We start from the raw sequence: 27,789 nt of genomic DNA, 5'->3' as shown, positions 1-27,789 counted from the left end.
GCAGGTGAACCTCAGGTTAACTTGCAGGTTGAGTTGGTAGTAAAGAAGGCAAATTAAATGTTAGCATTAATGTCGAGAGGACTAGAATATAAAAGCAGGGATGTGAGGCTTTATAAGGCCACAACTGGAACATTATGAGCAATTCTGGTCCCCGCATCTAAGGAAGGATATGCTGGCCCTGGAGATGGTCCAGAGGAGGTTCACAAGAATGATCCCAGGGAGGAAAGGCTTAACATTTGAGGAGCGTTTGATGTCTCTGGGCCTGTACTCCATGGAGTTCAGAAGGTTGAGGGGGGAATCTCATTGAAATCTACTGGATACTGAAAGGCCTGGAGAGAGTGGACGTGGAGACGATGTTTCCATCAGTGGTAGAGTCCAGGATCCGAGGGCACAGCCTCAGAATAAAGGGACGTCCCTTTACAACTGAGATGAGGAGGAATTTCTTCAGCCAGAGGGCGGTGAATCTGTGGAATTCGTTGCCACAGGGGGCTGTGGAGGCCAAGTCATTGGGTGTGTTTAGCACAGAGATCCTCAATCCACCATCCCTCCACCCTCCCATGCCTCCTACCCTCCACTGCTCAATCCTTCCCACACGCCTCCCCTGCACTTTCTCCACCCCCCATTCTCCACTCAATCCTTCACACACTTCCCCCACCTGTCACCCCTTCATCCTCCCTCTCCCTGCCATCCATTCTGATATCCCACTCCCCTCCTCCTGTCCCCCCACCCCCTTATCCCCCCCTCCCCCCACCCCCTTATGCCCCCTGTACCCCCACCCCCATCCCCCCTCTCCCTCCCCACCCCCTTATCCCCCCATCCCCCCCCACCCCCTTATCCCCCCCACCCCCTTATCCCCCCATCCCCCCCACCCCCTTATCCCCCCATCCCCCCCCACCCCCTTATCCCCCCATCCCCCCCACCCCCTTATCCCCCATCCCCCCCACCCCCTTATCCCCCCACCCCCTTATCCCCCATCCCCCCCCACCCCCTTATCCCCCCATCCCCCCCCACCCCCTTATCCCCCCATCCCCCCCACCCCCTTATCCCCCCCATCCCCCCACCCCCTTATCCCCCCCATCCCCCCCACCCCCTTATCCCCCCCTTGTCCCCCCCATCCCCTTATCCCCCCCTTGTCCCCCCCATCCCCCCCGATCGCCTTGTCCCCCCACCCCCTTATCCCCTCCCCACCCCCTTATCCCCTCGTCCCCCCCCACCCCCTTATCCCCTCGTCCCCCCCCACCCCCTTATCCCCTCGTCCCCCCCCCACCCCCTTATCCCCTCGTCCCCCCCCCCACCCCCTTATCCCCTCGTCCCCCCCCCCACCCCCTTATCCCCTCGTCCCCCCCCCCCCCACCCGTTTATATTTGCTGCTATTTTGCCTTCTATTGGCTGTTCCTCGTGCCTTTAAGATATTTTGTGTCGGCGGGCAGGGCCCGCCTTTAAGCGCCGCGCTGGAGCTTCGGCCACGTCACCGAGAGGGAGAGGCGCCGCAGCCGCGAGTTCGCTCCGGGTCCGGACAAGTTGGTCGGAGTGAGTCGGGAGCGATGAACGTGTTCAGGCTGGCGGGAGACCTCTCCCATCTCCTCGCCATTCTCATCCTGCTGGTGAAGATGTGGAGCACCAAGTCCTGTGCTGGTGAGGGTGGTGGATGGAGGGAGGGCTGGGTGGTAGGGAAGGAGGGAGAGAGGGAGAGTGGAGTGGGAGGGAGGGAGGGAGGGAGGGAAGGAGAGTGGGGGAGAGTGGTGTGGGGAGGAGGGAGGGAGAGTGGAGTGGGTGAGAGGGACAAGGGAGGGGGTGGGGAGTGGGAGGGGCAATGGAGGGTTGAGGGAGGGTGGAAGTAGGGAGTGTGAAGGAATAAGTGGGAGAGTGAGGGGGACTGAGTAAGGGGTGGAGGTATAGGGTTAGTTGGGGTGGTGACAGTGGGAGGGAGGGCGTTGAGGAATGGAAGGACTGGGAGTGATTGGGGTAGAGACGGGGGGGAGAGCGGGACGGGGTAGTGATGGAAAGGCGAGTGTCCCACGTATGGTGGGGTGTGGAGGGAAGGGTTGGAGTAACGGGAAGGGGGAGTGAGCTGTGGTGGGACTGGGGATGGGGAGGTGTGGGTTGGGACTGGGTATTTGGCGGGTCTCGCCGCTGATGATTCCTTTGCCCACAGGTATCTCCGGGAAGAGTCAGGTTCTCTTTGCGCTGGTGTTTACGACCCGATACTTGGATTTATTCACCTCATTTATCTCTGTCTACAACACCACCATGAAGGTGAGGAGGGTGGGAAGGGTCACCAAGAAACTGCTACAGAACCCACAGAGGTGACCAGTTGTTGAAAACACTGAGTGCAGTGTGTCCTTCACACATCAAAACCACGGTGTGGTACAGTCCACATTCACCAGCAGAGTAGACCAGGGTGTGGATCAGCTGACAACTTGTGTCCCTGCAATGGATGCCATGGAATCTTGGGGAGGAGATGGCAGGAAGCCCCCTCGCCCACACGTTCTCTCCTCACGTCCTCTGTCACTTGTCCTTTCTCTCATGAACACCTATCCACCAAACTTTTGATCGCAGAACAGAACATTACAGCACAGTACAGGCCCTTCGGCCCACAATGTTGTGCTGATATTTTATCCTGCTCTAAGATCTATCTAACCCTTCCCTCCCACATAGTCCTCCATTTCTCTATCATTCATGAGCCTCTTAAATGTCCCTAATGTATCTGCCCCCACCACCTCTGCTGGCAGTGCGTTCCACGCACCCACCACTCTGTGTAAAAAAAACTTATCTCTGACATCCCCTTTATACCTTCCTCCAATCACCTTAAAATTATACCCCCTTGTGTTAGCCGTTGTCGCCCTGGGAAAAAGTCTCTGACTGTCCACTCAATCTATGCCTCTTATCATCTTGTACACCTCTATCAAGTCACCCTCATCTTCTTTCTCTCCTTCTATCCTCTGTGTAATGAGTCCAGGTCTCTCACTCTGGTGAATACTGAAGCAAAATGTTCATTAAGGACCTCTCCTACCTCTTCCGACTCCAGGCACGTTTCCTCTTTTATCCCTGATCGGTCCTACCCTCACTCTAGTCATCCTCCTATTCTTCACATACGTGTAGAACACCTTGGAGTTTTCCTTAATCCTATTCGCCAAGGACTTCTCATGCCCCCTTCTAGCTCTCCTGCATCCATTCTTAAGCTTCTTCCTGGCTACCTTGTAACTCTCCAGAGCCCTGTCTGATCCATGCTTTCTAAACCTCAGGTAAGCTTCTTTCTTCCTCTTGACAAGATATTCTACGTCTCTTGTCAACCACGGTTCCTTCACTCTACCATCCTTACCCTGCCTCCATGGGATAAACCTATCCAGAACCCCATGCAAGTACTCCCTAAACAACCTCCACATTTCTGCTGTGCACTTCCCCAAGAACATTTGTTCCCAATTTACGCTCCCAAGTTCCTGCCTAATAGCATCATAATTCCCCTTCCCCCAATTAAATACTTTCCCATATCGTCTGCTCCTATCCCTCTCCAAGGCCACACTCCAAAACAAAGCTAGTGTATGTTATGACTTTCCCCCAGTGTTCTTCTAGCTTCTTCCCAGGAGGAACTTGATTCTGCTGGGCCTGGGGGGAAGTGGGCTGGCTTGGTCCAGAGTTGATGTGTTTCATTCCACTGTTGAGTTTTCTGCGTACTTGTGTCTGAGCTCTGTTTCTGGACCAACCTGTATAACAGGGCTGGACTGTTCGGCCCCGACAGTTTGCTTTGCTATTGAATTAGACCAAGGATGCTCCTCACCTCAACTCTGTTCACTTATACTTTCTTTGCCTAACAAAAATCTACTAATCTACCAATCTGTCTTGATCCCCAATGATCCTAGCCTGTGTGATCTTGAGTAGGGCAGGGGAAGACTTTGTTATAGGCTTGGGCAAGAGAACACCCAGGTAACATAAAATGTGCTTATGTGCTTTTTTTTTAAAAGACTAATGAAGGGCAAATGAGGAGCTCATAGAAGGAACAATTTATAATGCAGAGAGAGGAAATGAAAAAGGAATTAAACAGATACTACTTTGCAGAAGAAGACAAAACCAGTCAGAAGTACCAGAAAATGAGAAACTGAAGGAAATTAGTTTACAAGAAAAATGCAATGAGCTGTTGAAGCTAAAAGTGGGCAACTTCCAAGTACCCAATGATCTACATCAGAGTTTTGAAAGAAGTGGTATAGAGATGGTGGATGCTCTCATTATCATCTTCAATAGATTCTCAAATTGTCCCTGTGGACTGGGCGGTAGCAAATGTGACCTCACTATTTACAAGTAGGAGAGAGAGAACTGGCAACTACTGAACTCTTAAGCAGTGGTAGGGTAAAGGCTGGACTCTAAGTATGTAACAGCAGAACATAATGAAGAATAGTAGGATTGAGCGGTCAGCATGGTTTTACGAAAGGAATATTTATTAACAATTCTGGAATTCTTTGAACAGGTGGCCAGGAGAATAGATGGAGGGAGAATCAGTGGATGTGGTGTATTTGGATTTTTACAAGGTTTTGGATGGGGCCCGCACAGGAGAGGTTGCTCAATGAGCTCAGAGCGTCTGGAATTGGCGTGGGATATACTAGCGTGGATTGAGAATAGGTTGTTCAACAGAAAATATCGTTAGTAAACAGGTCTTTCCCAGATGGACAAATTTTGACTAGCAGGGTTCTGCAAGGACTGGTGCTTGGGCCCTAACTATTCATGATCTATGTAAAACTGTTTGGAATTGTGATATGTGGTCCTCTCAGCCAAGTCTGCTATTGATACTACACCAGATGTGATTTGACGAGGGAGTTAGATTTGAAGATATTTCAAAGGGATGTAAGATGAGCTGAATGGGCAAGAGACAGTGAAGTAAATATTTGGGCTGGAAACTCTCCGTGGGTCAGGCAGCACCTGTGGAGAGAGAAACAGAGTTAACATTCCAGGTTGAATCTGAAGTTATCCAGTTTGGAGAACAAACAGCTGTACTTTTTTAGGTATGAGAGATTGGTAATTCAAAGGGACCTAGTTGTCCTTGTAACAAGTCACTGAAAGTTGAATTGCAAGCGATTAGGAAGGCAGACAGTGTGTTGACTTAATTATCTGCCCGAATATCTGCAAGGTTAACTCTGTGTGTCTCTCTCCACATGCTGCCCAACCTGCTGAGTGTTTCCAGCATTTTCTGTTTAGATTGTGGGGGTGTCTGCAGGACAACTGGGCTGTGATTTAATGTCCTCCAAGAGGAGGTAGTGTTGCGGACTTCAGGGTTGTGAATCTGGCTGTGTCGAGGCTGGAATATATAACGCAAGTGAAGTAAATATTTGGGCTGGAAACTCTCCGTGGGTCAGGCAGCACCTGTGGAGAGAGAAACAGAGTTAACATTCCAGGTTGAAGACCCTTTGTCAGTTTTGGGCTACAAGGCAGTGGGGTACTGGGGGTTGGTCACAGTCTTCATGACTGGCAGAGCAGGCTTAAGGTGGCAAATGGTCTTCTGCTCCTTTCGCTGACCTAATGTAGGACGGTCGAGGGTGAGGGAGCAGAGACTGACGCAATGTTCTGCTGTCGGACACCGCTGGTTAGAATCGCTGTGAATAACGTGGAGCTGGGAAAGTCTGTAGATGACACAGAGCTTAAAAAGGTGGTGAGCACCCAGGGGAAGGGACAGGCTGTGGGACTGGAGAGAGAGACGAACAGGATGGACAATCCAGAGAAATTCCCAGTGATTAGGAAGGGGAGGGAATAAGTCATAAACCAAACTGTTTGATGGAAAGGATAGGCTTTTGTATTGGTGTTTGGAATTGAGAAGGGTGTTTTAAATTTTAAAAAAAATGTACTGTTCTCGACTTTATTAATGGTGGAATAAGGTACAGAAAATTATGCTAAATCCTTCCAAACTCAAAGGGAGAATTCTGTTCCATCTGGGACACCATGTCACAGGTCTGGAATTGGGCACAGGAGATCTGTTGAATGCCCTTCTGGACAAGGGGATTACAGGGGCAAGTGTGGGAGTATTTCCCTTAAAGCAAAATCAAAGGTACATTTAATAAAAATGTTCACAATCTTGGAGTAAGTCAGGAGGCACTGTAAGCATGGGCAGGGTGAGTGTTTGTTGCTGTGATCGTAAGAACCTTCCCTTCCTCTCTGAACACACAGCTTCCCAAATTCCTGCTCTTTCCCACAATGTCTGAAAGCCTCCAGTCAGGAAGCCACCCAGCACAGCTCAGAAATGGCCTCTATCAAAGTCAGAGATGAGGATTGTGTGGTGGTGACCATGGTAATGACCTCTGCTCACATTGAGCCACAGTACTCGCCAACCATTCCCACCTCCAACAACTCCCACAGAGTTACCTCAGGAATCCTCTGAGGTTCTGAGCTCAGTGCCCAGCCACAGCCTCTCACTTACATCATCCCCAAACCCACCTGGTCTGACAACCACTATCACAAGCTTCTGCTTCCAATTCCTCAACCTGTTTTTCCAATATCCAGAACTGGATGAGCATGGTGACACTTGCGGGCTGCCCCAGAACTTTCTCAGTAACGCAAAAAGACATATTTCACTGTGTGTTTCGATGTACATGTGACTAATAAATAATCTTATCTTGTTTCAACCTGTTTGTTTTCTAGATCATATTCCTGCTCAGTGCCTACATAACCATCTACCTGATCTACATAAAGTACAGTTCAACCTTTGACCGAGAAAATGACACATTCCGGGTGGAGTTTATCCTGGTCCCTGTCGCTGGTCTCTCCTTTCTCGTGAACCATGACTACGCTGCACTGGAGGTGAGGGCTGCTGTTCCTTTTGTCAGCACGGCCAACAGTTATTGTCCTCCGACAACTGCCCCTTGAGAAGGTGGGGTTGAGCTGCCTTGAACTACTGCAGTCCTTCTGGTGAAGGTGCTCCCGCTGTGCTGTTGGGGAGCCCCAGGATTTAGACCCAGTGGCAATGAAGGGCCTGGTCAGGATGGCGTCTGACTTGGAGGGGAACCTGTAGGTTGGGGGTGTTCCCATTCTCCCCTTATCCTTCCTTGGCGGCAGAGGTCATGGGTTTGGGAGGGGCAGTGGGAGTGGTGTAGAAGTGATATTTCCCCTACTGCCTTATGATTACCACAGCCCAGTCATTGAATTTCTGCAGAAGCCCTGACTTGGGTTTTTAGTGAATGCCAAAAAAAAGACTTCTTTCACCTGTGCTGAAATAGCTTTGTTTAAGGGTGAGATATTACAGTAATAATGTAACATCTGATTCCAGGACACCCTACCCTTTATACCTGAACCCTGTGTATATAAAATAGATAATTTCATATTTTTCCACATTATATTTCATGTGCCCATTTGTTTAACCTGTCTACTATCCCTGTCACACCCACACAGTCACCTAGCTTAATATCATAATCATATCCTAGTTTAAAATCTCATACATTTGGCCCCCTTTATCCAAATCATTGGTACAGATTGTGATCCCAGCTTCGTTCTCTGCGGCACCCACTGTCACAGAGTCCCACCTGAAAATGACCCATTCATCCCTACTGCCCCTGAGTCAGTCCTCATCCTACCTGAGTACCCTTTGTTCTAATTTTGTTTAATGATGTGCTGCATCTTATCAAAGGCCTTCTGAAACTCCAAATGCACCACACCTGCAGGTTTGCCCTTGTCTATTTTGAGTTTCAATCCCAAATAAACACAGCAGGCGTTAATTATGATCCTGCTCTTGTATTCTCCTCTCCCTTAGCGATGCTTTATGCTTCTTTGCTTAAATCCAAAATATTCCAACCCCTCAGGCTTGCTGCTTTTGTTTGCTGCATTGTTAGTCTTTTTTTGACTTTTCTTGCTAGCCATAACTACGCCATTCTTTCTGCTGTGGTTTTTGAGGATATATTATGCATTGATTCTTTAAAAGTTAGCCACTGCTAGTTAACCATCGCACCATCTAATATAGTTTTCCAATTTTACCATGGCCATCGTTTGCCTCGTGCCTTTGTAGTCTAATTTATTTAGTTTTAAAACCCTGGTTTTGAATTGAACTAATCATTTCCAAACTTGATATAAAACTCTGTCATATTTTCGTCACCCTTCCCTGAAAGCTCCTTGATGACCAGATCATCTATTTCACAATCTGCAATAACTGGTTCCTTTGGCTTTGCAATTTGCTAATCTAGAAAACTATTTCTTACACACCCAGTGAATTCACCCTCTGCACTATTGCTGCTGGTTTGGTTTGCCTGGCCTACATTTAGATTAAACCCACCCCCCAATGATTACTGTACTATCCTTGTTACAGGCACCTCTGATTTCCTCATTTATACTGTACCCTGCATTACCCCTCCTGTTTGGGGTCTATCTACACAACTCCCACCAATATTTTTTTTTGCCCCTTGTTGTTTCTTAGCTGCATCCAGCCTAAAACCAACCCTCTATAACTGATTTTCTCATTCTTTGAAGTCAGGGCCACCTCGTTTCTTTCCCCATTTCACCTGTATTCTAAGAATAGTCTGGAATATTCAATTCCCAGCCTTGGTCACTTTGCAACCATGTCTCAGTAAATAGTGATTAGATTGTACCTGTTTATTTCGGTCATTAATGCATCTGCTTTATTACAAATGTTGCATGCATTCAGATAAAGAGCCTTCAGTTTTTCCTTTGTACCTATTTCCTGCTCAAAGTGATGTTCTTACATTTGTATGCCCCGTCCTTTTCTGACACACTGGTCTTCAACCTGCATCACATTGTTCTTTCCCTCTAACTTGCAATTTACCCTCCCCAGGACCCTACCTCACCCATTGTTCAGTTATACACTGCCCTGGTTATTCAATTCAGTAGGGCATTGGTCCCAGGATGATACAAGTGAAGACCATCCTAATAGAACAGCTTCCCCAGTCCCCTGGGATCAAGGATGGTTCGACTTTAATTCGGTGGGTGACTAATGTGGAAATCACAGACTCTTCCACAGTTGGGGCAGGAGGTTGATGAGCTTGTGAGGTGGAGGGGATTTTCCACCACTTATGCAGTGTTTCAGTGTGCTTCTGATGCACGGACTCAATACCACCCAAAAATGCCCCTGGGGTAATCTTTTTCAGTGGCAGGAATAGAGCACCCGTTTCAGGAGTTGGCCATGGAGGTGATGTAAATCCAAGGCTCCGGTGGAGCCGAGAATGTGGACAGGGAGAGGATCTGACATCAGTTCAATTATCTTTCCAGTGAATTTGGGGGACTTTATGATGACAACTTTGGTGGTCTGTCTCCAGTGCCTTGAGGTGTCTGCTGTAGGCAGTCCTCGACAATTTTCTGCTGCTGATTATACACAGCCCGTTTTGAGCTGTGAGACCTGTTCTGAGTCCATCCTATTTAGCACAATTGTAATGCCGCACAAAATGATGGAGGGGATCCTCGTTGGGAAGACAGAACTCTCTCCAAAGGACTGTGGTCACTCCTCACAGCACCATCAGAGGCAGATGCATGTGCCACAGGTAGAGTGGTGAGTTGGTTCCCTCACTTCCTGCCGCAGACCCAGTCATGGCATCATTGACCTGCAGGACTCTGCCAGCCAGATCAGTGGTGGTGCTACCAAGCCACTCTTTGTGATGCGCACCGAAGTTCCCCACGTGGAGTACACACTTTGGTTGCTTCTTCCAAGTGTTTAACATGGGGTTCAAGGACGATAGTGGGTGCTAATCAGGTTTCCTTGTCCATTGGACTTCATGGGATCTTCAGTTAATGTTGAGGACTCCCAGGATGACTTCCTCCTGCTTGTACACCACGGTGCTGCTGACCTGTTAGTGAGACAGGATGTCCCAGGGGATTGTGATGAATGAAATCCGGCACATTATCTATCAGGTCTGATTCTGTGAATGTGACAATGTCGTGCTGTTGCTTGACTAGACTGAGGAACAGCTCTCCTGATTTAGAGACCAGTCTCTGAGGTAGACTGGGCTGAAAGTGAAATTTTACTGTGTCTGAATTTGGTGCCTTGATTGATCTACTGGTTTCATGTTTTGCCAGAACTGGCCTGCTGGACCAGAGGGCAGTTGTAGTTGCATATAACTGGATTTTGGCAGTGGGTTTTCTTCCCTGGGTGATCCAGATGGGTTTTTACAACAGTCTCATAGTTTCATGATCACCATTACTGAGACCAGCTTTGTAATTACCTAAATTCAGTTAACTAATCTGTTAAATTCCACAGCTGCCATACTGAGAGTTGAACATGCATTTGGACATCTGGTTCAATAACAATCACTGCTATTGTTCCTAAACAGTGCCTTTTGAATGATTGGTGCCTGAGGCCAGTAATGTTTGCATCTGTTGTGATTGCTCTGGAATTAATAATAGTCTGGATTATATACTTTCTATGTCTGCATGCTGGTCTAGTTTACCACTGGCCCACTGTTACTACACAATTCTTTATGAAATCTGACTTGTTCTATTGCCATTCCTCGTGCCTGGGGTTCTGCTCCATAAACACTAGCTGACCAAGCACAAGCACCAATGTTATGAGTAATTAATCAAAATTTAGCTGGGTTGGTGGAGACAATTGGAAGCGATAAAGGTTTGTGATCATGGTTTCAGTGGAAGGATGGCTGTGGACTCATGTGGAACCTTTGTGAGTGATTGCAGACAGTGCAAGAAGCTCAGTGACTTGCCTATCCTCTAACCTTTGGTAAAGTGGCTTTTCCTTCAGCTAAACATTGGGAATCCCAAATTTCATCTTAAGCCCCAGTGTAGCCTCAAGATCCAGTCCACAGCTCCCAACAACATCTTGCAATTGCCAAACTAGCTAGAACACCATTTCATCCTTTTTATTCCATGCTGGGCTTCTGTTCTTTTCACTGCCAAGACCACTTGCATAACATCATCCACTAGCATATTTTGGCTCAACTGAAGGAACCTTTACTGATGCTTTTATGTTACATTTCCCCAGACTTAATGACTCCAATGTTTCCTGGCCAGTCCATCATCATCTTCCCTCTCTAAACTCTGCCTCTGCCTCTGATCTACTCTGCACTAAGTTACCATCACCCATTACTTTGTCCATTCTGATCGAACTGGCACCCTCTCTGCTCTAGAGTTCTGAATTCTGCATTCCTTCTGATTTCACCACACAACTTCCATTTACCCCAAATACTCAGCTGGTCAGGCCACCATTGTGGGAAGAGAAACAGAATCAACATTTTAGATTTCCAGCATCTGCAGTTTTTTAATTTTCACTCCATTTACCCCATCCATGTACACTCACCATTGTTAATCCATGATCTCTCACAGAATTGAGAGCACAATATTCATGCTTATCTTGGTTTCCTCAGAACAGCATCCACCAGTTAAGCTTCAATTCCTGGCAGTGCGAGAACTATGGTTTATCAATTTGGTCTCCAACTGCTTCAAAAATCTTCAGATCCCTTCCAGCCCTTGCTCCCCAAATTCCTCCAGTTTCACAACTTCCCTCTGAATTCTCCATTGATTTGGCTTCAGTTGTTAATCCTCCCTGCATTGGTTCTGTCAGCCTAGCACTTTCAACTGTGACCCTCATACTCTAGCAGAGTTTTTCAAATTGTGGCAAATATTCAGGGGATATTTGTGTGGAGTTCTGCATAGACATGTTCCAATGAGACAGGGAAGTTATGATAGGATACAATAACCGTGGTGTACAAAGGCTATAATAAATCTAGTCAAAAGGAAAAGAAAAGCGTACAAAATGTTCAGAGAGCTAGGTAATGTTAGAGATCTGGAAGAGTATAAGGCTAACAGGAAAGAGCTTAAGAAAAAAATTAGGAGAGCCAGAAGGGGTCATGAGAAGGCCTTGGTGGGCAGGATTAAGGAAAACCCCAAGGCATTCTACAAGTATGTGAAGAGTAAGAGGATAAGACGTGAAATAATAGGACCTATCAGTGGGAAAGTGTGTGTGGATCCGGAGGAAATAGCAGAGGTACTAAATGAATACTTTACTTCAGTATTCACTATGGAAAAGGATCTGGATGATTGTAGTGATGACTTGCAGCAGACTAAAAAGCTTGAGCATGTAGATATTAAGAAAGAGGAGGTGCTGGAGCTTTTGGAAAGCATCAAGTTGGATGAATCGCCGGGACCAGATGAGATGTACCCCAGGCTGCTGTGGGAGGTGGGGGAGGAGATTGCTGAGCCTCTGATGATGATCTTTGCATCATCAATGGAGACGGGGGAGGTTCCAGAGGATTGGAGGGCTGTGGGTGTTGTTCCCTTATTCAAGAAAGGGAGCAGAGATGGCCTGGGAAATTATAGACCAGTGAGTCTTACATCAGTGGTTGGTAAGCTGATGGAGAAGATCCTGAGAGGCAGGATTTATGAACTTTTGGAGAGGTATAATATGATTAGGAATAGTCAGCATAGCTTTGTCAAGGGCAGGTCCTGCCTTACGAGCCTGATTGAATTTTTTGAGGATGTGACTAAACACATCGATGGAGGGAGAGCAGTAGATGTAGTGTATATGGATTTCAGCATTGCATTTGATAAGGTACCCCATGCGAGACTTATTGAGAAAGTAAGGAGGCATGGGATCCAAGGGGACATTGTATTGTGGATCCAGAACTGGCTGACCCACAGAAGGCAAAGAGTGGTTGTTGAAGGGTCATATTCTGCATGGAGGTCAGTGACCAGTGGTGTACCTCAGGGATCTGTTCTGGGACCCTTACTCTTTGATTTTTTTTATATAAAGGACCTGGATGAGGAAGTGGAGGGATGGGTAAGTTTGCAGATAACACAAAGGTTGGAGGTGTTGTGGATAGTTTGGAGGGCTGTCAGAGGCTACAGCAGGACATAAGATAGGATGCAAAGCTGGGCTGAGAAGTGGCAAATGGAGTTCAACCCAGATAAGTGTGCAGTGGTTGATTTTGGTAGGTCAAATATGATGGTATAGTATTAATGGTAGGACTCTAGGCAGTGTGCAGGATCAGAGGGATCTTGGGGTCTGAGTCCATAGGATGCTCAAAGCAGCTGTACAGGTTGACTCTGTGGTAAGAAGGCATATGGTGTGTTGTCCTTCATCAACCATGGAATTCAATTTAGGAGCCAAGAGGTAATGCTGCAGCTATATAGGACTCTGGTCACACCCTGGTCGGAGTACTGTGCTCAGTTCTGGTCACCTCACTACAGGAAGGATGGAAGCCATAGAAAGGGTACAGAGGAGATTTACAAGGATGCTGCCTGGGATGTGGAGCATGCCTTATGAAAGCAGGTTGAGGGAACTCGGCCTTTTCTCCTTGGAGTGACGGAGGATGAGGGGGGGGACCTGATAGAGGTGTATAAGATGATGAGAGGCATTTATTGGGTAGATAGAGGCTTTTTCCTAGGGCTGAAATGATTGCCACAAGAGGACATAGGTTTAAGGTGCTGGGGAGCAGGTATAGGGGAGATGTCAGGTTAAGTTTTTTTACTCAGTGGTGAGTGCGTGGAATGGGCTACCGGCAACGGTGGTGGAGGCCGATACGATAGGGTCTTTTAAGAGACTTTTAGATAGCTACATGGAGCTGAGAAAAATAGAGGGTTGTGGGTCTCTAAGGTAGGGACATGTTCAGCACAGCTTTGTGGGCTGAAGGGCCTGAATTGTGCTGTAGGTTTTTTGTGTTTCTCTGAATTAAATTTTGCATGCTGTATTTCTCACCTTTAGTCAGATCTTGCCTGTTTATTTTTCAGATTTGTTGGACATTCTCCATTTACCTGGAATCAGTTGCCATACTGCCACAGCTCTTCATGATCACCAAAACTGGTGAAGCAGAGACTATCACCACTCACTACTTGTTTTTTCTGGGAGTGTACCGGGCTCTATATCTTGCCAACTGGATCTGGCGTTACCAGACAGAAGGGTTCTTTGATCAGATTGCAGTGGTGTCTGGTGTTGTCCAAACCATCTTTTACTGTGACTTCTTCTACCTCTACATCACTAAAGGTGGGTACCTACCCCTCTAGATATTCTCCCTAGAGGTGACCACGTGAATTCTGTAAATGTCAAGTTTAGTGCAAGGATGGGCAGTACTGCCATTTCCAATGAGTGAGGCATGATTTAAGACTGTGAGAAATGTCTGAGGAAAAATAAAACATCAGAAAAAATGTAAAATACTTACCAAAATATGACAGAACAGGCACTGTGCTTTTACTAAAGGGACAGCTGTGGTATTCAAAAGCTAACCAGCTTTTCCAACTCAGTTTTGTATCCTTTCAAATTGCAGCACTTTGCACTGCACACCCCACTTTGTGAGGAAATTAGTGCAGTAAAATCTTGGTGAGTAAAGATTTAATCGCTTCTAAGAAAAGCTACGAGAAGCACACAATGAAGAGAAATAGCATAAAGCCATGTTTTAGCAGCAGATATCCCATTAAAATCACATTTATAAATGGCTTGGGCAGAGGATTTAGATTAACAACCAAATGACGTGTGAACATTTGGGTGGGTGCAAATTTCTCCTCATCTCTTCACCTGAGTGTTTAGTCTGGGGCGATCTGTTCCCTCTTACTGTGGTGTATCTTGAATTGGGTCTTCATTTCTTGCTCCTCATGATTTTTTATTGTATTTTTCAGTGCTGAAAGGAAAGAACTTGGGCCTCCCCTTACCCGTCTGAAACCAGCACTAGGCACCACACCAGAGTGCGCATGTACAACAAGTACAAGTGAAAGCTGGAAATGGTTTTTAATGAAATGGAATTTAAATATCATAAGCAGAGATGGCAACAGGAGTATGTGGGTGCTCATAATGGCATTCATCTTCAACCATGTAATTAGCACAGCTGTCAACCTGCAAGCTTAATCTGCAAAATGGCCAATTCTCTCTACCAAAGCCCCTCAACTATCTCCTGACCTATTTGATTGCTTTTTGAGCCCAAAGCTCTATTCCCACCTAACAATTAAAGATCTTTTTACTTTTAATAGTCAAAGGTCCCTTCTGATTATGTGACCCATGATATCTCTTGCTGACCATTATGCAGCAAAAGTCCAGTCTGAACACAGGGTGTTTATATTTTTTAAAAAGTGACCATTTTTCTTGAAGTTATACTTATCCATAGAGCAGCACACTCCTATACCCCAACTTGGCACAAAAAGAAAGCCAGAAGGGAAAATGAGCATTTTAAAAAGCTGAATTACACTTGGGAGAAATTAAGATAATTTACACAGAACCACCACAGGTACAATAGCAGGAACATTTCAGCTCTCTGGTGTATGTGACATTTAATGGACTATTTAACTGTGTGGTCCTGTTTTGAATAGCCCAATTTATTCCAGATTACACTTCCCTCCCTTATTTAGGGCCAGAATGCTCACTCTAATCATAACCCAGGGAACAATTTGCCTAGATCACTTTTACCAATTATGCTTTAATTTAAAATATTCATTAACAACACTCACCATGAAGGCAGCAGACGTTATTCCTGGAGTACAGGGCAGGATAACCCTCAATGTGGGTGTTGCCTGGTCTGTGATGAATGCAGCTGTGGCTGGAGTCAGGTCTACTACATGAAGTTTACATGGTTCAAGTACAGCCAACTGTGATCAGAGCAGAAGTCAGACATCTCTTTGCCTTGTCCATCAAATGCTTAATACTTTGTATTTCTATTATAACTTTTGTAAAAGCACTAATATAACCATCACTGTATCTGCCCGAAATGTTTGCAGCAAGTTTCTTCTTTCCTGATGCTATCAAGGTTACGCTGTAGAAAGGCTCTCACTTCCCATTCCTCTGCAAAGTTCCAAGTGGACAGAGGTAGCAGAGAAGCAAAAGGGAAGGACTGGTGACATGAAAGATAATGAGGAAAATATGGAGGGACATTAAAAGGAGAGGGGGAACCAACTAGAGTGAGAGGGATTTAGAGGGGGGAGGGGAATGAGATAGGATAGGGGTGGTGAATGTGGGAGCATCATAACAGGGAGGAAGTTGTTCCCTCCACTTTTTAGACCAAGCCTTTCTGGGTAAATTGATATTTGCAATTCAATGGACCAATTACTTTGCGTTCTGAAGAATGTTGTTAGTATTTTAATGCATTTAGCTAGTTTCCAGCCTAGCTTGTGTTAACAACAGTCTAGATGGGAACCAAGGCATTACAAGAAAAAACAGACATTCCTTTGGTAAATCTCTTTATTACTGGAATTGCAAAATACAAGAAAACCAGTACAGTATCAAAATAGCACATTAATAAGACTGACACTGGGTACAACTTCACAAGGTGAACCACTGCTTCCCTAAATCACTGAGATGCTTCACCAGCTGCAGGATTCCTAGAGTTTAAGAGCAGTCATAGGTTGGGCATTATCAAATCCCAGAGAAATTTTAAACTAATGTTAGATTAGTTTCAATAGCTCAGAGCAAATTGTCAGTAACATCAAAGTCATTTGTGGCACTGTTAAATCCTGCAATTTGTTTGGGGGCGGGGATCCTCATCAGAACAAGTTTTTTTTAAAAAAGTGTACAGAAGTGTTATCACTATGATGGCCAATAGTTACTCCTAGAACCTACTGGTTCAATCCCTTGGCTGTTTATTTTCTACTGAGCAGAAGGTTATCAATTTATAAACATTCAACAACTGATAAAATTACCATCAAACATGGGACCCTTGGCTATAGCAGAATCTAACTCACGAGAAATTCCATGGGGTTCAACCAAGTTGCACACAGTAACATCCAGAATGTGCAAAATTATTTGCAGCAACCAGAACTCAAAAGATGCTGGTGTTATGAAAAGGTTTCTGCTTGTAGCAGCATTGAGGGGTTCAGGGGATGGAAACATAAGATCACATAACTCACTGCGACCTGCTATTTGCTTTGACAGACAATTAACTGGTAGCAGTGCTGACAATCTATTCATGGGCCCAGCTGCTCCACAACACCTTCAAAATGGTACTGACATCATGACTACTCCATTTCTTTCGCACACTGGCTGGCCATACTAACTTCAAAATAAAACGACTTGTAAATTATCTTCACTGACCCTCCACCTCTTGCTCCAAAACAGAAATGTCTACAGGGAGCTACCTTTTGAGTGCAAGTAAAAAGATTGATGCTGCAGACTAAATTTTGCAAAGCCAAATCACCTCCATTTATGGTAATCTGCTAATGCCACCAATAGGCAAAAGGCACATTTCAGGAACGGAAGTTCTCACCCATCTGACAGCCACATTGGTAAATATTCTAACACTTGTATCAACACATTTACAGACATGAAAACCAGCTTCACAGAAATCAAAAGGCAGCATTCAAGTCTTTTACAGGAATGATGCTATTAATTGAAAGAATAATGTGCACACAAGACACAGTAAAAGTTATTAATTTTGCAGTGTGGCTACAGAACATTACAGGCCAGAGTAACAAACAATTTCAGTTTTTCAGGTCAAATTTCAACTGCTTGCATCATTTTATTACAACTTGCTAATTAATGATAGTGAATTTGGACCTATGAAGAACTCTAGGAAAGTAGTTCTGAAGCTTTACCATACAATCTTAATCCTACTTCTATTAGAACTTTCAAACGATCATTTAAAAATTAAAATCAGCCACAATATCTTCTCTATTATAATGCCTCAAAACAAGTGAATGGACTTTAAATGAGCTCATTTAAGAAACACCTACCTTTAACGAAACATCCAGCATTCAAACATTTGGAAAAAAATCTCAGTAGCATGAATGGCTAGCAATATAACTAAAAACTGGCCAATTATACAAGAGAGAAAATAGTCAAATTAACTTGAACATCAATGCAACAGGAACAAGCCACTACTACTAAATATGGAAAAAGTACTCAAAAAATGGTGGTCTGAAGTATCAGATTGATCCCAATTCTGCAACTTCTTGTCACCTATTAGTTGGCCTTAGTACCTGATGAAGGATTGCTCTAAAGCAAAACTTTTCTTGGGTAGTGGCAGCAAGAGTAACAAGCTGGGGATCATGGGAAGCTTGTTGAGTAACAATTCCAGTATTTTAGGTTGTCAATAATTTAAAGCAATTGGAAATTAAATTTAGAATATAATAGAACCTGAGTCAGACCTCACTGCTTCCACCATGGGATATTACATACAAGCTCACTTCATAAAGGAAACTAGAAATAACAGATCAACCTAAAAATGTTACCTCCTTCCCTCCCCAGTTGCTAGCCAACCTTCTGTCTTTATACCGGAAATAATCCAAGTATCTCTGACTTCATTTAGACGTCAGGCAGGCATTGGGTAGGATGGGGACTGGTGTTTGGGTGGAGTAAGTTAACTGTCACCTTTAGACTAGTTTTACTGAGTTGCCATTTCCAGCTCTCCACAGGCTGCTACTGTTTAATTTTTGCCAATTGTATTGTACTCATAAAAATACTATGGGGCCAGATTCTGCACCATCATTTCTCATCTCAACTGATCCAAACTAGGAGCCCTAACCTCAAGGTCAACATCCAATTAATCGTTTCTAGCTTTCGTTTCCCAGCATGTTTTAACAGTTTTACAGCCAAGGTGTTATTAGTCTAAATGCCTATGCTTAGTAAAAATTACAAAATATAGAACCCAAAGGATTTTCTGTGAACTTTAGCTCCCCACCTTCCCCCCCCCTCCCCCTTACAGGTGACAAGAGTAGCTATTATAGAGTTTAAACACAATTAAGAATTTCCACTGCAAGAGACCCAAAATGAAAGTGGCACTGTGGAATTTTTGATGGATTATGCAAAAACTGAAAATATGACAACTTTTTCTCTTGTCACACTAAAACAATCATCTTATTTTCATTTGAAATTTCTGTTGTCACAATGAGAACAAGGGCCAAGTCTGAACCTCCGGCTTCAGATTATATCTGAATTACAGGAATCATCAACATCCTGATAGAATTACACTATATCAACAGAGACACAAAACCTACCTTTTTAAAAGATAAAATGGTTTAAAAATATTCTGGAGAGTGGTTGAACCCAGAGCACCATGGAGCTTGCTTACTCACTAGGTTCAAAGGGTCAAGCAATCATCCAATGATCTGCCACCAATTCACGGAGTGATCAGCAGTTCAGCTCTGTGCCATGATTTGCAAGTATTAACACACTTGTGCAGACCACACATCAGTCAGATTTATGGTGGACTTGAGTAAACTTTTGATAGGTGGATCAGTGTCACAAGGTTTGCTGTCCAGCACACTACTGTAGTAACAAAGTCAAGGTGGATGCAACTGTATAATTTACTTATCCTTTTTAAAGTTTTACTGTTCAGTAGAAAATGGAATTGATGCCTAGACCTTTATAAACGGGAACAAAATGTAAATTTTAGAAAAGCAAAATTATTTTCGGGTTGTTCCCTGCGAAGGGGGAGGTGGTGGAGGTGGGGGTGTGTACTGGTAGTTCCCCTGGGACATATAACCCAACAAGGAGTTGCTTTGTTGATATGTTTGAGACAACAGTGGCTGCGGCTGTTGCCCCATCCCATTCTGCCGGTACTGTGGTGCCGACTGTGGGGGCCGCCCTGCACTGGCAGAAGTTGTAGCACTGTAATTACTCGAGGTATAAGCCACAGCTTGAGCAGCAGCACCATACCCAGAGGCTCCGTAAGCACCTCCTGGGCTTGGAGTTTGGAAAGTACTCGATTTTCCAAATGCAGTCTGAGAGGCAACTCCATATACAGTTTGGTTAGTAGTCCCATAAAGCCCACTTTGTGTGAAGTTTGGGTACTGGATTGACTGTTGCCCATATATGGTACTCCCATAACTGTTAGCCTGAGGAGATCGGAAACTCTGCTTACTTAATGGACCTGCAGCATCACGGGAATCTCTCTGCCCCCCAAACCTGCTCCCACCATCTCCCCTATCTCTGCGGTCCCCATCGAGGTCTCTAAAAGCCCGGCTGCGGCCTCTGTCTCGATCATCTCTGTACATGGTGTTAGGATTGGATCCAGTGGGCCGATAACGCGAACGGCCTCCTAAAGAGGGAAAAGTAAGTTCAATATAGTACTTAGAATGAAATTGTACAAAGCATCACATAAAATCACCCCGAATCTTAACTGTATTTGCTGCTTTAAACAGAGCTGATGGTGCACACACACTCCAAGCTTACTACAAAACTCCTCTCCACCCAGGTGCTTAAGGTCATTCAGACACACAAATTGACTGGCTTCCCTGCCTCAGTACATTGTAATTTACAGAAGCTCAGCCAGTCCAGTGCCAGTAGACTGATGATTTCTCTCTAATCAGCAAGAAAGCTCAGGTTCTGCTTTTGCACGAAATTGAAAGCATCTCCTGTCCATCCATTCCATAGTACTTTAGAAGTCTGTCCCTTTACCTTCAGGGGATGCACAATTTTTAAGATAACTATGTAATAAACATAGGTTGAAAACAAGCTTTAAACCCTGTTAATGGAAAACTAACAAAGCCAAATTATTACATTATCCCAAACAAATGCTGGAAACTGCATCCGTGAAATTAGAAAGTTATCAAAGGATTTGAGGTAGCAAACACGGTCCCAGTAACTGAAAACGTACACATTCCCAGGAATTACAGCACAGGAACTGTTCAGTAGAAAATGGAATTGATGCCTATATCTTTATAAACAGGGGAACAAAATGTAAATTTTAGAAAAGCAAAATTATTTTCGGGTTGTTCCCTGCAAAGGGGGAGGTGGTGGAGGTAGGGGTGTGTTCTGGTAGTTCCCCTGGGACATATAATAACCCAACAAGGAGTTGCTCTGTTGATATGTTTGAGATAACAGTGGCTGCGGCTGTTGCCCCCCATCCCATTCTGCCGGTACTGTGGTGCCGACTGTGGGGGCTGCCCTCCACTGGCAGAAGTGACCCACTATACCTGTGTCAACAATGATGCCAAACTAAACTAATTCTACCTGCCTGCAGCTCACTCATATCACACTATTCTGTGCATTCATGTGTCTAAATGCTTTTTAAATGCCTCCATCATATCTGCTTCCACCACCTCCCCTGGCAGTGCATTCTAAGCAGTTACCACCATGTAAAAAAAAACTTGCCCTGTACATCTCTTTCGCTCTCTCAGCTTAAAACCCACACCCTCCAGTATTTTAAATTTCCACCCTGGGAAAAAGACACTATCTACCATATCTACACCAGTCATAATTTTATATACACCTTTCACCAGAAGTTAGCTTTGTTTCTTTCTCCACAGATGCTGCCTTGAGCTGCAGAATATTTCCATTTTCTGTTTCTCTTTCAAATCCTCGGTGTTCAAGTATAGACTCTGACTTATAGAGGGCAAGTTTGTTTTCATTTTAAAGCCCCTTCACCTTTTCATTTTAAATTACAGCAACATGCAGGTGGCAAGCAGATACTTGTATGATCCCACTTAATTGGGGTAATCTGGTTATTTGGAGTGCAGAGTTTAGCAAGCTAAAGAAGTGATAGAATTAAATATTCTATGATAGGCATGTGTTGAAGCTGTAGTATACGGGGGTTAGAACTGCAATGGATTACTAAGCCACATGCAAATTGGTATAGGGTAAATAAGATCAAAGAACTGAATGGGTGGCTCAATGATCGCTGTGGGAGACACAGCACCAGGGCTAGGGAAAGAGGGTGCTATTCTATCGCGGTGGGTTTTACCTGAATTTGGTTGAGACCAGTTTTGCAGCAAATTGAATTAGGGCTGTAGATAAGGCTTTTAACTAAATAGCTGAAGGTGGGTGGTTTAGGTGCAGGATATTTAGAAAACTGAAGAAAAAGACAGGGTAACAAATGGAGAAACTTTCATAATAAGACTGAAAGTGATTTAGTTCAATAGATCTGAATGAGAAGACACGGTGCAATTTGGCTATGACAGCATAGTAGTAATGGCTAATTTTTGAACAATTAGAAATAATAGGTTACAAATAATATCCCTTTAAGCCAAAAATCCAACAGGAAAAGTGGACCTAAAGTTAAGCCTTACCTGAAGTTAAAAACAGAATTAAATCAAAGGAAGAATCTGATAATGCTGCCAAAAAGTAGCAGTAATCCTGACGATTAGGAAAATTTAAGAATTCAGCAAAGGAGGACCTAGGCATAAGGATAGGGAAAGTGGAACCCAATAGTAGGATAGCAAGAAACAAAGAACCTTTTAAAAATTACAGAGGAAACATTAGCAGAAATTAATGTGTCTTTTACTGATGGAGCAGAAATTATATTGGGGCAAAAAAAAGGTAGAGAAAGCTGTAGTGTTTTCTCAGCAGAAGACACAGAAAACCTAGAAATAATGGAGAACTATAGGTCTGGAGTAAATGAGCTCAAGGAAATAAGCATTAGTTTAGATAAAAATAGTGCCAGAACAATTAAAAGGGCCGAAAGCTGATAAATTTCCAGAGTCTCATAACCTGCATCATAGGTGGCAGCTATGGAAAAAAATAGATGCATTGGTTCTCATCTTGCAAAATGACTACAGATTCTACAACAGTTCCCAGATACTGGAAGGTAGTGAATACAGGTATACCCTGCATTATGGCAATTCAGGTAATGGGAATTCATCCTAACTGAATTCACAAGTCACTACCAAAAAGTCTGGAAAACAGAATAAAAATTCCCTCATGATATTTGTGTGAAAAATTATTTTTTTTCAATTCGCACTTATTGATGCACACACAGATGATGTGGCTTTGCATTACACAAAATTATGACACGGACTGTTTTCTAGGAATGCAGCACCTCCACCCCAACATGTACACCCCCACTAGTTCAGGAATGAGTGAGAAAATAGGACTCTATAGATCAGTTAGCCTGACATCAGTAGAATGGAAAACAATGACATTTATTGTGAAGGAAGAAGGGCAGTTGGAAAGCTGGACAGCAGCAATATGGATCTGTGAAAAGGAAATCTGTTGGGAATTCCAAGGTTGTAATTAGCAAAACAGATACGAGAAAACCAGTTGGTGTACCTGGATTTTCATAAAGAACCACACAAAAGATTATTAAACAAAATTACAACATATGGTGTTGTGGCACTATATTGGATTGGATCGAAGATTGGTTCCTAGACAAAAAACAGCAATGAACAGGTCAGTTCCTAGTTGGGAGAATGACTACTGGAATGCTACAGAGATAAGTGCTGAGGCCCCAGTGGTTCACAACTTGCATCAGTGATTTTGGGCAAGTGTAATAAACTCAGGTTTGCTGGAGATACAAAGCTAATTATGCTGCAAGAAAGATGCAGAGATGCTTTAGAAGGATACAGATGGGAGAAGACATGGCAGAGGGACATGAGGCATTGAATGAGGGGTTAAATGACCTACTACTTCAAGACTACTAACACACTGGCAAATAACCTTGTTATGGACTACAGCTTGCTGGTAAAGACCAGCAGTTCCTCGACAAACATAACTCCCATCAAGTGTCAAATTTAGTTTTCCACATAAAAGCACAGTCCTCAACTTCCAGGCTGAGCACCACAGGAGATTTTCCAACTGTGGTCTGATGCCAGGGCTGCTCAGCATTGTGATTCTATGATTCTAGTATTTCTGAAGGCCTTTGACAGGTCTAAAAATTGGAACAATCCCTGAAAGCAAGTTCACCAAAGAAATTCTTCAGAAGCCAAGTCCTTGATTACATCTGTCTGCAGCAAGCATGGCAAATTCTGGTCTGAAAGTTCCAGAGCTACATTTAAGAACACACTCCAACTAAATAGGAAGAATGATAATTTAGATTTTACCTGACACTAAGGTAGTTTTACATATGGCTATTACCACAGTGCAGACCTCAAGCTGTTTATTAAAAATATTAGTTCCATTAATTTGAGACATTGATAATCTTATACAATTGCACTCAATTCTACACAACTTAACAGGCCTCCAGGCGAAATTACAACTTCACTGAAAAAATGTACTACCTGATGTCTCAGCTGGATTTCATTCATAAGGTCAAAAAAAAAGGCACTTACCTCTTCCACTTCCTCTTCCATGATCAACAAGCTGTAGAAGTTTTGGGTTAATGGCTTGGTTGGCCTCTTCCAATACTTTGATCAGCTCCCTAGCCTGTTTCACATTGCCTGGTGTGAAGAAGGTGTAGGCTGTGCCTTTATTTGTGCTGCGTGCTGTACGACCAATGCGATGGACGTAGTCTTCAGAGGAATTAGGGTAGTCGTAATTGATCACAAATTTGATGTCTTCCACATCTGTAAAAGCAGAATTGCAGTGTGGTGTGGGGAGGTGGGGGATGTGCCAGTTTGAACCAGCACAAGCAGCACACCACAACAGCCGGTAGAAAGAGCAGTTAGAACAAGATTCAGTACAAACACCCCTCACAGTCCATGTTTACAGTACTGCCCCTCACATGCAGAGTGCTTAAACCCACACCATGCTTTGAGTAACAACTTCACAAACCAAATGGCATAACACTAGGCACAAACGTATAAAACAGATTTATTACTGACCCACATTCAGTGTTCAGAACGCTTAAGTATACACCCAACTCTAGAAAGTGCAAAAACTGAGACTCTTGTTTCATCAAGTAAGCACTGGTCCTCTTTGGTTAAGTTACAGCTATGAACTGGATAACTTAGACTTCATTGCAGTAGGTTTTCTGTCCAATCCTAAATAATACTTTCAACACTTACACTACTTTTATTATAAGTGAATTTTAAGTGGATACAAATCTGAACTAAAAAACTCTTCCAGATTAAAATAAGCTTTCTCATCAACTGAATCTGTCATATTTTAAACAATTCAAAGCAATTGTATGTTCATTCTCATCTACCAAACACTACTATAACTTTTGTGTGCTTCCTTCAACAGTTCTAACTAAATGGCTAAGAAGCTGCTCAGCTTTTACAAATATTTAGTCACAGCAATTGATCCTTTAAAACAGATCACGAGCAGGTTAACTCTAAAGCAAAACATGGAACATGACCACTTTACCACCTAGCTCAACTTGTTTTTGAAGCAAACGAAGGCAGTTGCATTCTACCACTTCACGTCATGCTTTTCTTTACGAAGAAAATAACACAGGAACAATAGCCAAGAACTAATGAAATATCAAAACTTTTACAACATTGAAGCAGGATACATCTGACATTTCCCAGAACTGGACAATCTAGATTACGCTGTCTGAAATCCTCTCCTGGAATCTGATAATCCATAAGCTTCAGAACAAAATCCTGACCTATCGCTAATATTGATCTGTACGAACGGTACGCAAGACAAGTTTTTCACAGTACCTCGGTACAAGTGACAATAATAAACCAATACCAAATAACTGACACCTCCAAGCAAAACACACTGAATTTTATGAACCACCTATAAGACCTAACAGAAGAACGCATGCTTTAAATCTATGCTTAGACATCTACGCTTAGACTATTACTCTGGAGGAAAAAAACCGGTGGGCAGAAAACAGATTAGATAAACTTCCACATTAAGTTATTGCCTGAACCTTTCTATAAAATAATCAGCATAAAAAGAAAATGGTAAAAACTCAATGTACCAACCCAGTATCATTTACACAGGGATCCCACCAATTCACCATATTTAACAATTTTTTTTACTGCTTCCATGGACACAGTTACAAGAAAGGGCAATTTTTTTTTTAGCCTGGAATAGACTCAAAGATACCATTTTGCAAATAATGAAGACCAGACCAATCTTCACCAAGGGTCCCAAAACAGATCCAGTTCAAATTTCAGTGCAAAATAACATGTTAGTTAACTCTGGTCTAAACAGATAGATCTGTAAAGGAATACTCCCTTGTTTGCCCCCCTAATGTAGCATTATTATAAATCTTCAAACATCATGGTTGTCAGGGCTAGAAATTACCATAGAATTACTGGTCTGTGATCATCATAAGCTATCCCAGCATCCAAGGATGCAAGCACAAAACCAAGTTGCTAGACCACAGTTGGAAATACAGAACCTAGACAAGCCTTACATTCAACTGGTATTCTGAATACAGAAGTCATTGTCATTTCAGGGAAATTCATTATCACATATCATCAGAAGTCATCCTTTGGTCAGGTTATGAAACATGGGAAGATCACAAAGTACCGGTTTGGAAACTGATAATGCTGTAGATTGCAGATTTCTTGGTCTCTCAATTGCAAACACATGTCATATTCAATATAAACTTTGGAATAACCAAGAGGAAAGGTACCAATGTCCAAAAACTGGCTGAGTGCAACTACAAAAGCTACAAGTCTCTGTTGCAGAGCAGAAAGATTGTGACCCATTCCAGGTCAGGCTATTACACTGCCACCCACCACAGCACAATCACTGTTTGGACCATTATAATGACCATCATTAAAATCCATTCTGGTACTTGTGGATGAGAATACAAGGGTAGTTACCCGACCTCATCTAGGGCTTGGTTTGGAAATTGATGGGGAAGCCTGAATGCGAGAACCCTGAAAATTTATTAAGTGCCTCTCTTAGATGTAATTATGATTTACTGCACTAAGTCAATGTCATTAGTTTATTTACCAGTCACTGTATAATAATTTTTAACCCCATAGACAATTCCAGATTTGGCATATTGTCATTTAAATCCATACTTTAAAAGATGATATCCAGAATAAACTTCGATTTCCTCCCTTCTGTGTTGAATAGTATTTACCAGTCCGATGCACACTCCCTCCATCGTACTGCCGCAGCCAATCCCGTTTCTCTGGTTCTGGCGGTCTCCTTTCGACCTCCGCCATGCGACACGGGACCAGTGGAGCTGGGAGAGCATGCATCGAGCATTCCCTTGTAGCAGAAGTCCCACACGCTGGGATGGATGGCTTTTCTGCAGCCCGACTTTCATGTAGCACCAGAGGACCGCGGTCATTAAATAAGGTCCTCGAACCCAATCTCCAGAAAACTCTCAGCCCATACTGCATCTATTGCCCAGACGCCAATTATTTTTTTCTTTACAATTTACTGACAAACTATTTTTCAAGTCTGTTTCTCATTACAAAAATGGGCTCAAGTTTCACTTGCTATTTCTTATTTCACAGGTGAATGTTTCTATACTGAATCCCGAGACAGGGATAAACAAGAGATAGAGAGGAAAAAGTGTACACGAAAAATGAAAAACAAATACTCATATTAAAGCACATATTGATATTAAATAGAAATGGACACAAACAGGTAATGTACGCAAGAGATACAGATCTCAGGTAGCCAACTTTGAACATACCCCATTCTAAAAGGACAATTCCATTTAATATTGCAGTGAAGCCAAATGCTTACACCATCACTTGTAACCTACTGTGCAAAGTTGTTGCCAGCATCCTCTTCAGGTTCTACAGTCTCACAATTTACATTGCAGGATGCATTTTATCATTAAGTTGCAATTGACTGTAAACCACAATGTTTCCAAAATTTCTACTTCTTGGAGCACCAAGATCTCTAAAAAAAAACCATATCCTGAAAAATTAGTGTAGTGGTATCTTTTTATTGACTGAACAGTGAAATACTCTTTAAAAAAAACTGAGAAGAACACAAGTGAATCTACATAACAGCACCTGGGTTAATGGTGCTTTGCAGCCAGTCTGGGCAATAACCCCACTTGGACTCTGAATTGTGCTGTAGGTTTTCTATGTTTCTAAACTCTATGTCACATACAGAGCTCTAAAGGTTGGCTTGTGTTTTTCAAACTACAGAATTTTTTTTAAGTAACCTATTACCTTGAGAAACAATCAGATTGACAAAACCAAACAATGACAATATTTGGTGACTTATGAAGCAATACAAGAGTCTTGTCCACAGTCTCTATTTTTAATCCCTGTCTGGTGGCACACTTCCTACTGACTGGCAAGAGATGCCTTTGATATTGCAGCTGTAGAGACCTTCTGTGGAGTAACTCCTGCAAATCCAATCCCAGCTGATGATACAAAGGACAGGAAAGTTATGTTAAGGAATAGGGACAGGAAAAA

The 27,789-nt window shown here is 43.5% G+C and overlaps 2 protein-coding genes across 6 annotated transcripts in view; one reads left to right on the top strand and one right to left on the bottom strand.

The window, feature by feature from the left end:
- The first annotated feature begins 1,393 nt into the window (after positions 1 to 1,393).
- Positions 1,394 to 15,615, top strand: LOC127585715 (ER lumen protein-retaining receptor 3-like). The gene is made up of 5 exons (XM_052043429.1): positions 1,394 to 1,635; positions 2,156 to 2,256; positions 6,622 to 6,780; positions 13,654 to 13,906; positions 14,536 to 15,615. The coding sequence occupies exons 1-5, from the start codon at positions 1,545 to 1,547 to the stop codon at positions 14,574 to 14,576; spliced, it is 645 nt and encodes a 214-aa protein (XP_051899389.1). The 5' UTR covers positions 1,394 to 1,544; the 3' UTR covers positions 14,577 to 15,615.
- Positions 15,616 to 16,066: 451 nt separating this feature from the next.
- Positions 16,067 to 27,789, bottom strand: part of LOC127585709 (probable ATP-dependent RNA helicase DDX17) — a 28,348-nt gene continuing 16,625 nt past the window's right edge. For 2 of the 5 annotated variants that reach the window (XM_052043414.1, XM_052043415.1), the window contains exons 12-13: positions 23,824 to 24,057; positions 16,067 to 19,877 (exon numbers count right to left, since the gene is read on the bottom strand). In XM_052043414.1, the coding sequence (XP_051899374.1) occupies positions 19,243 to 19,877; positions 23,824 to 24,057 (869 nt within the window). In that variant the 3' untranslated portion in view covers positions 16,067 to 19,242. The other 3 variants (XM_052043418.1, XM_052043416.1, XM_052043417.1) reach the window with 3 other exon arrangements.

This window comes from Pristis pectinata, chromosome 33, assembly GCF_009764475.1.
Source record: "Pristis pectinata isolate sPriPec2 chromosome 33, sPriPec2.1.pri, whole genome shotgun sequence".
Classification (NCBI taxonomy): domain Eukaryota; kingdom Metazoa; phylum Chordata; class Chondrichthyes; order Rhinopristiformes; family Pristidae; genus Pristis; species Pristis pectinata.
The sequence above is the reverse complement of the archived record's forward strand: the minus strand, read 5'-3'. Positions and strand labels throughout refer to the sequence as shown.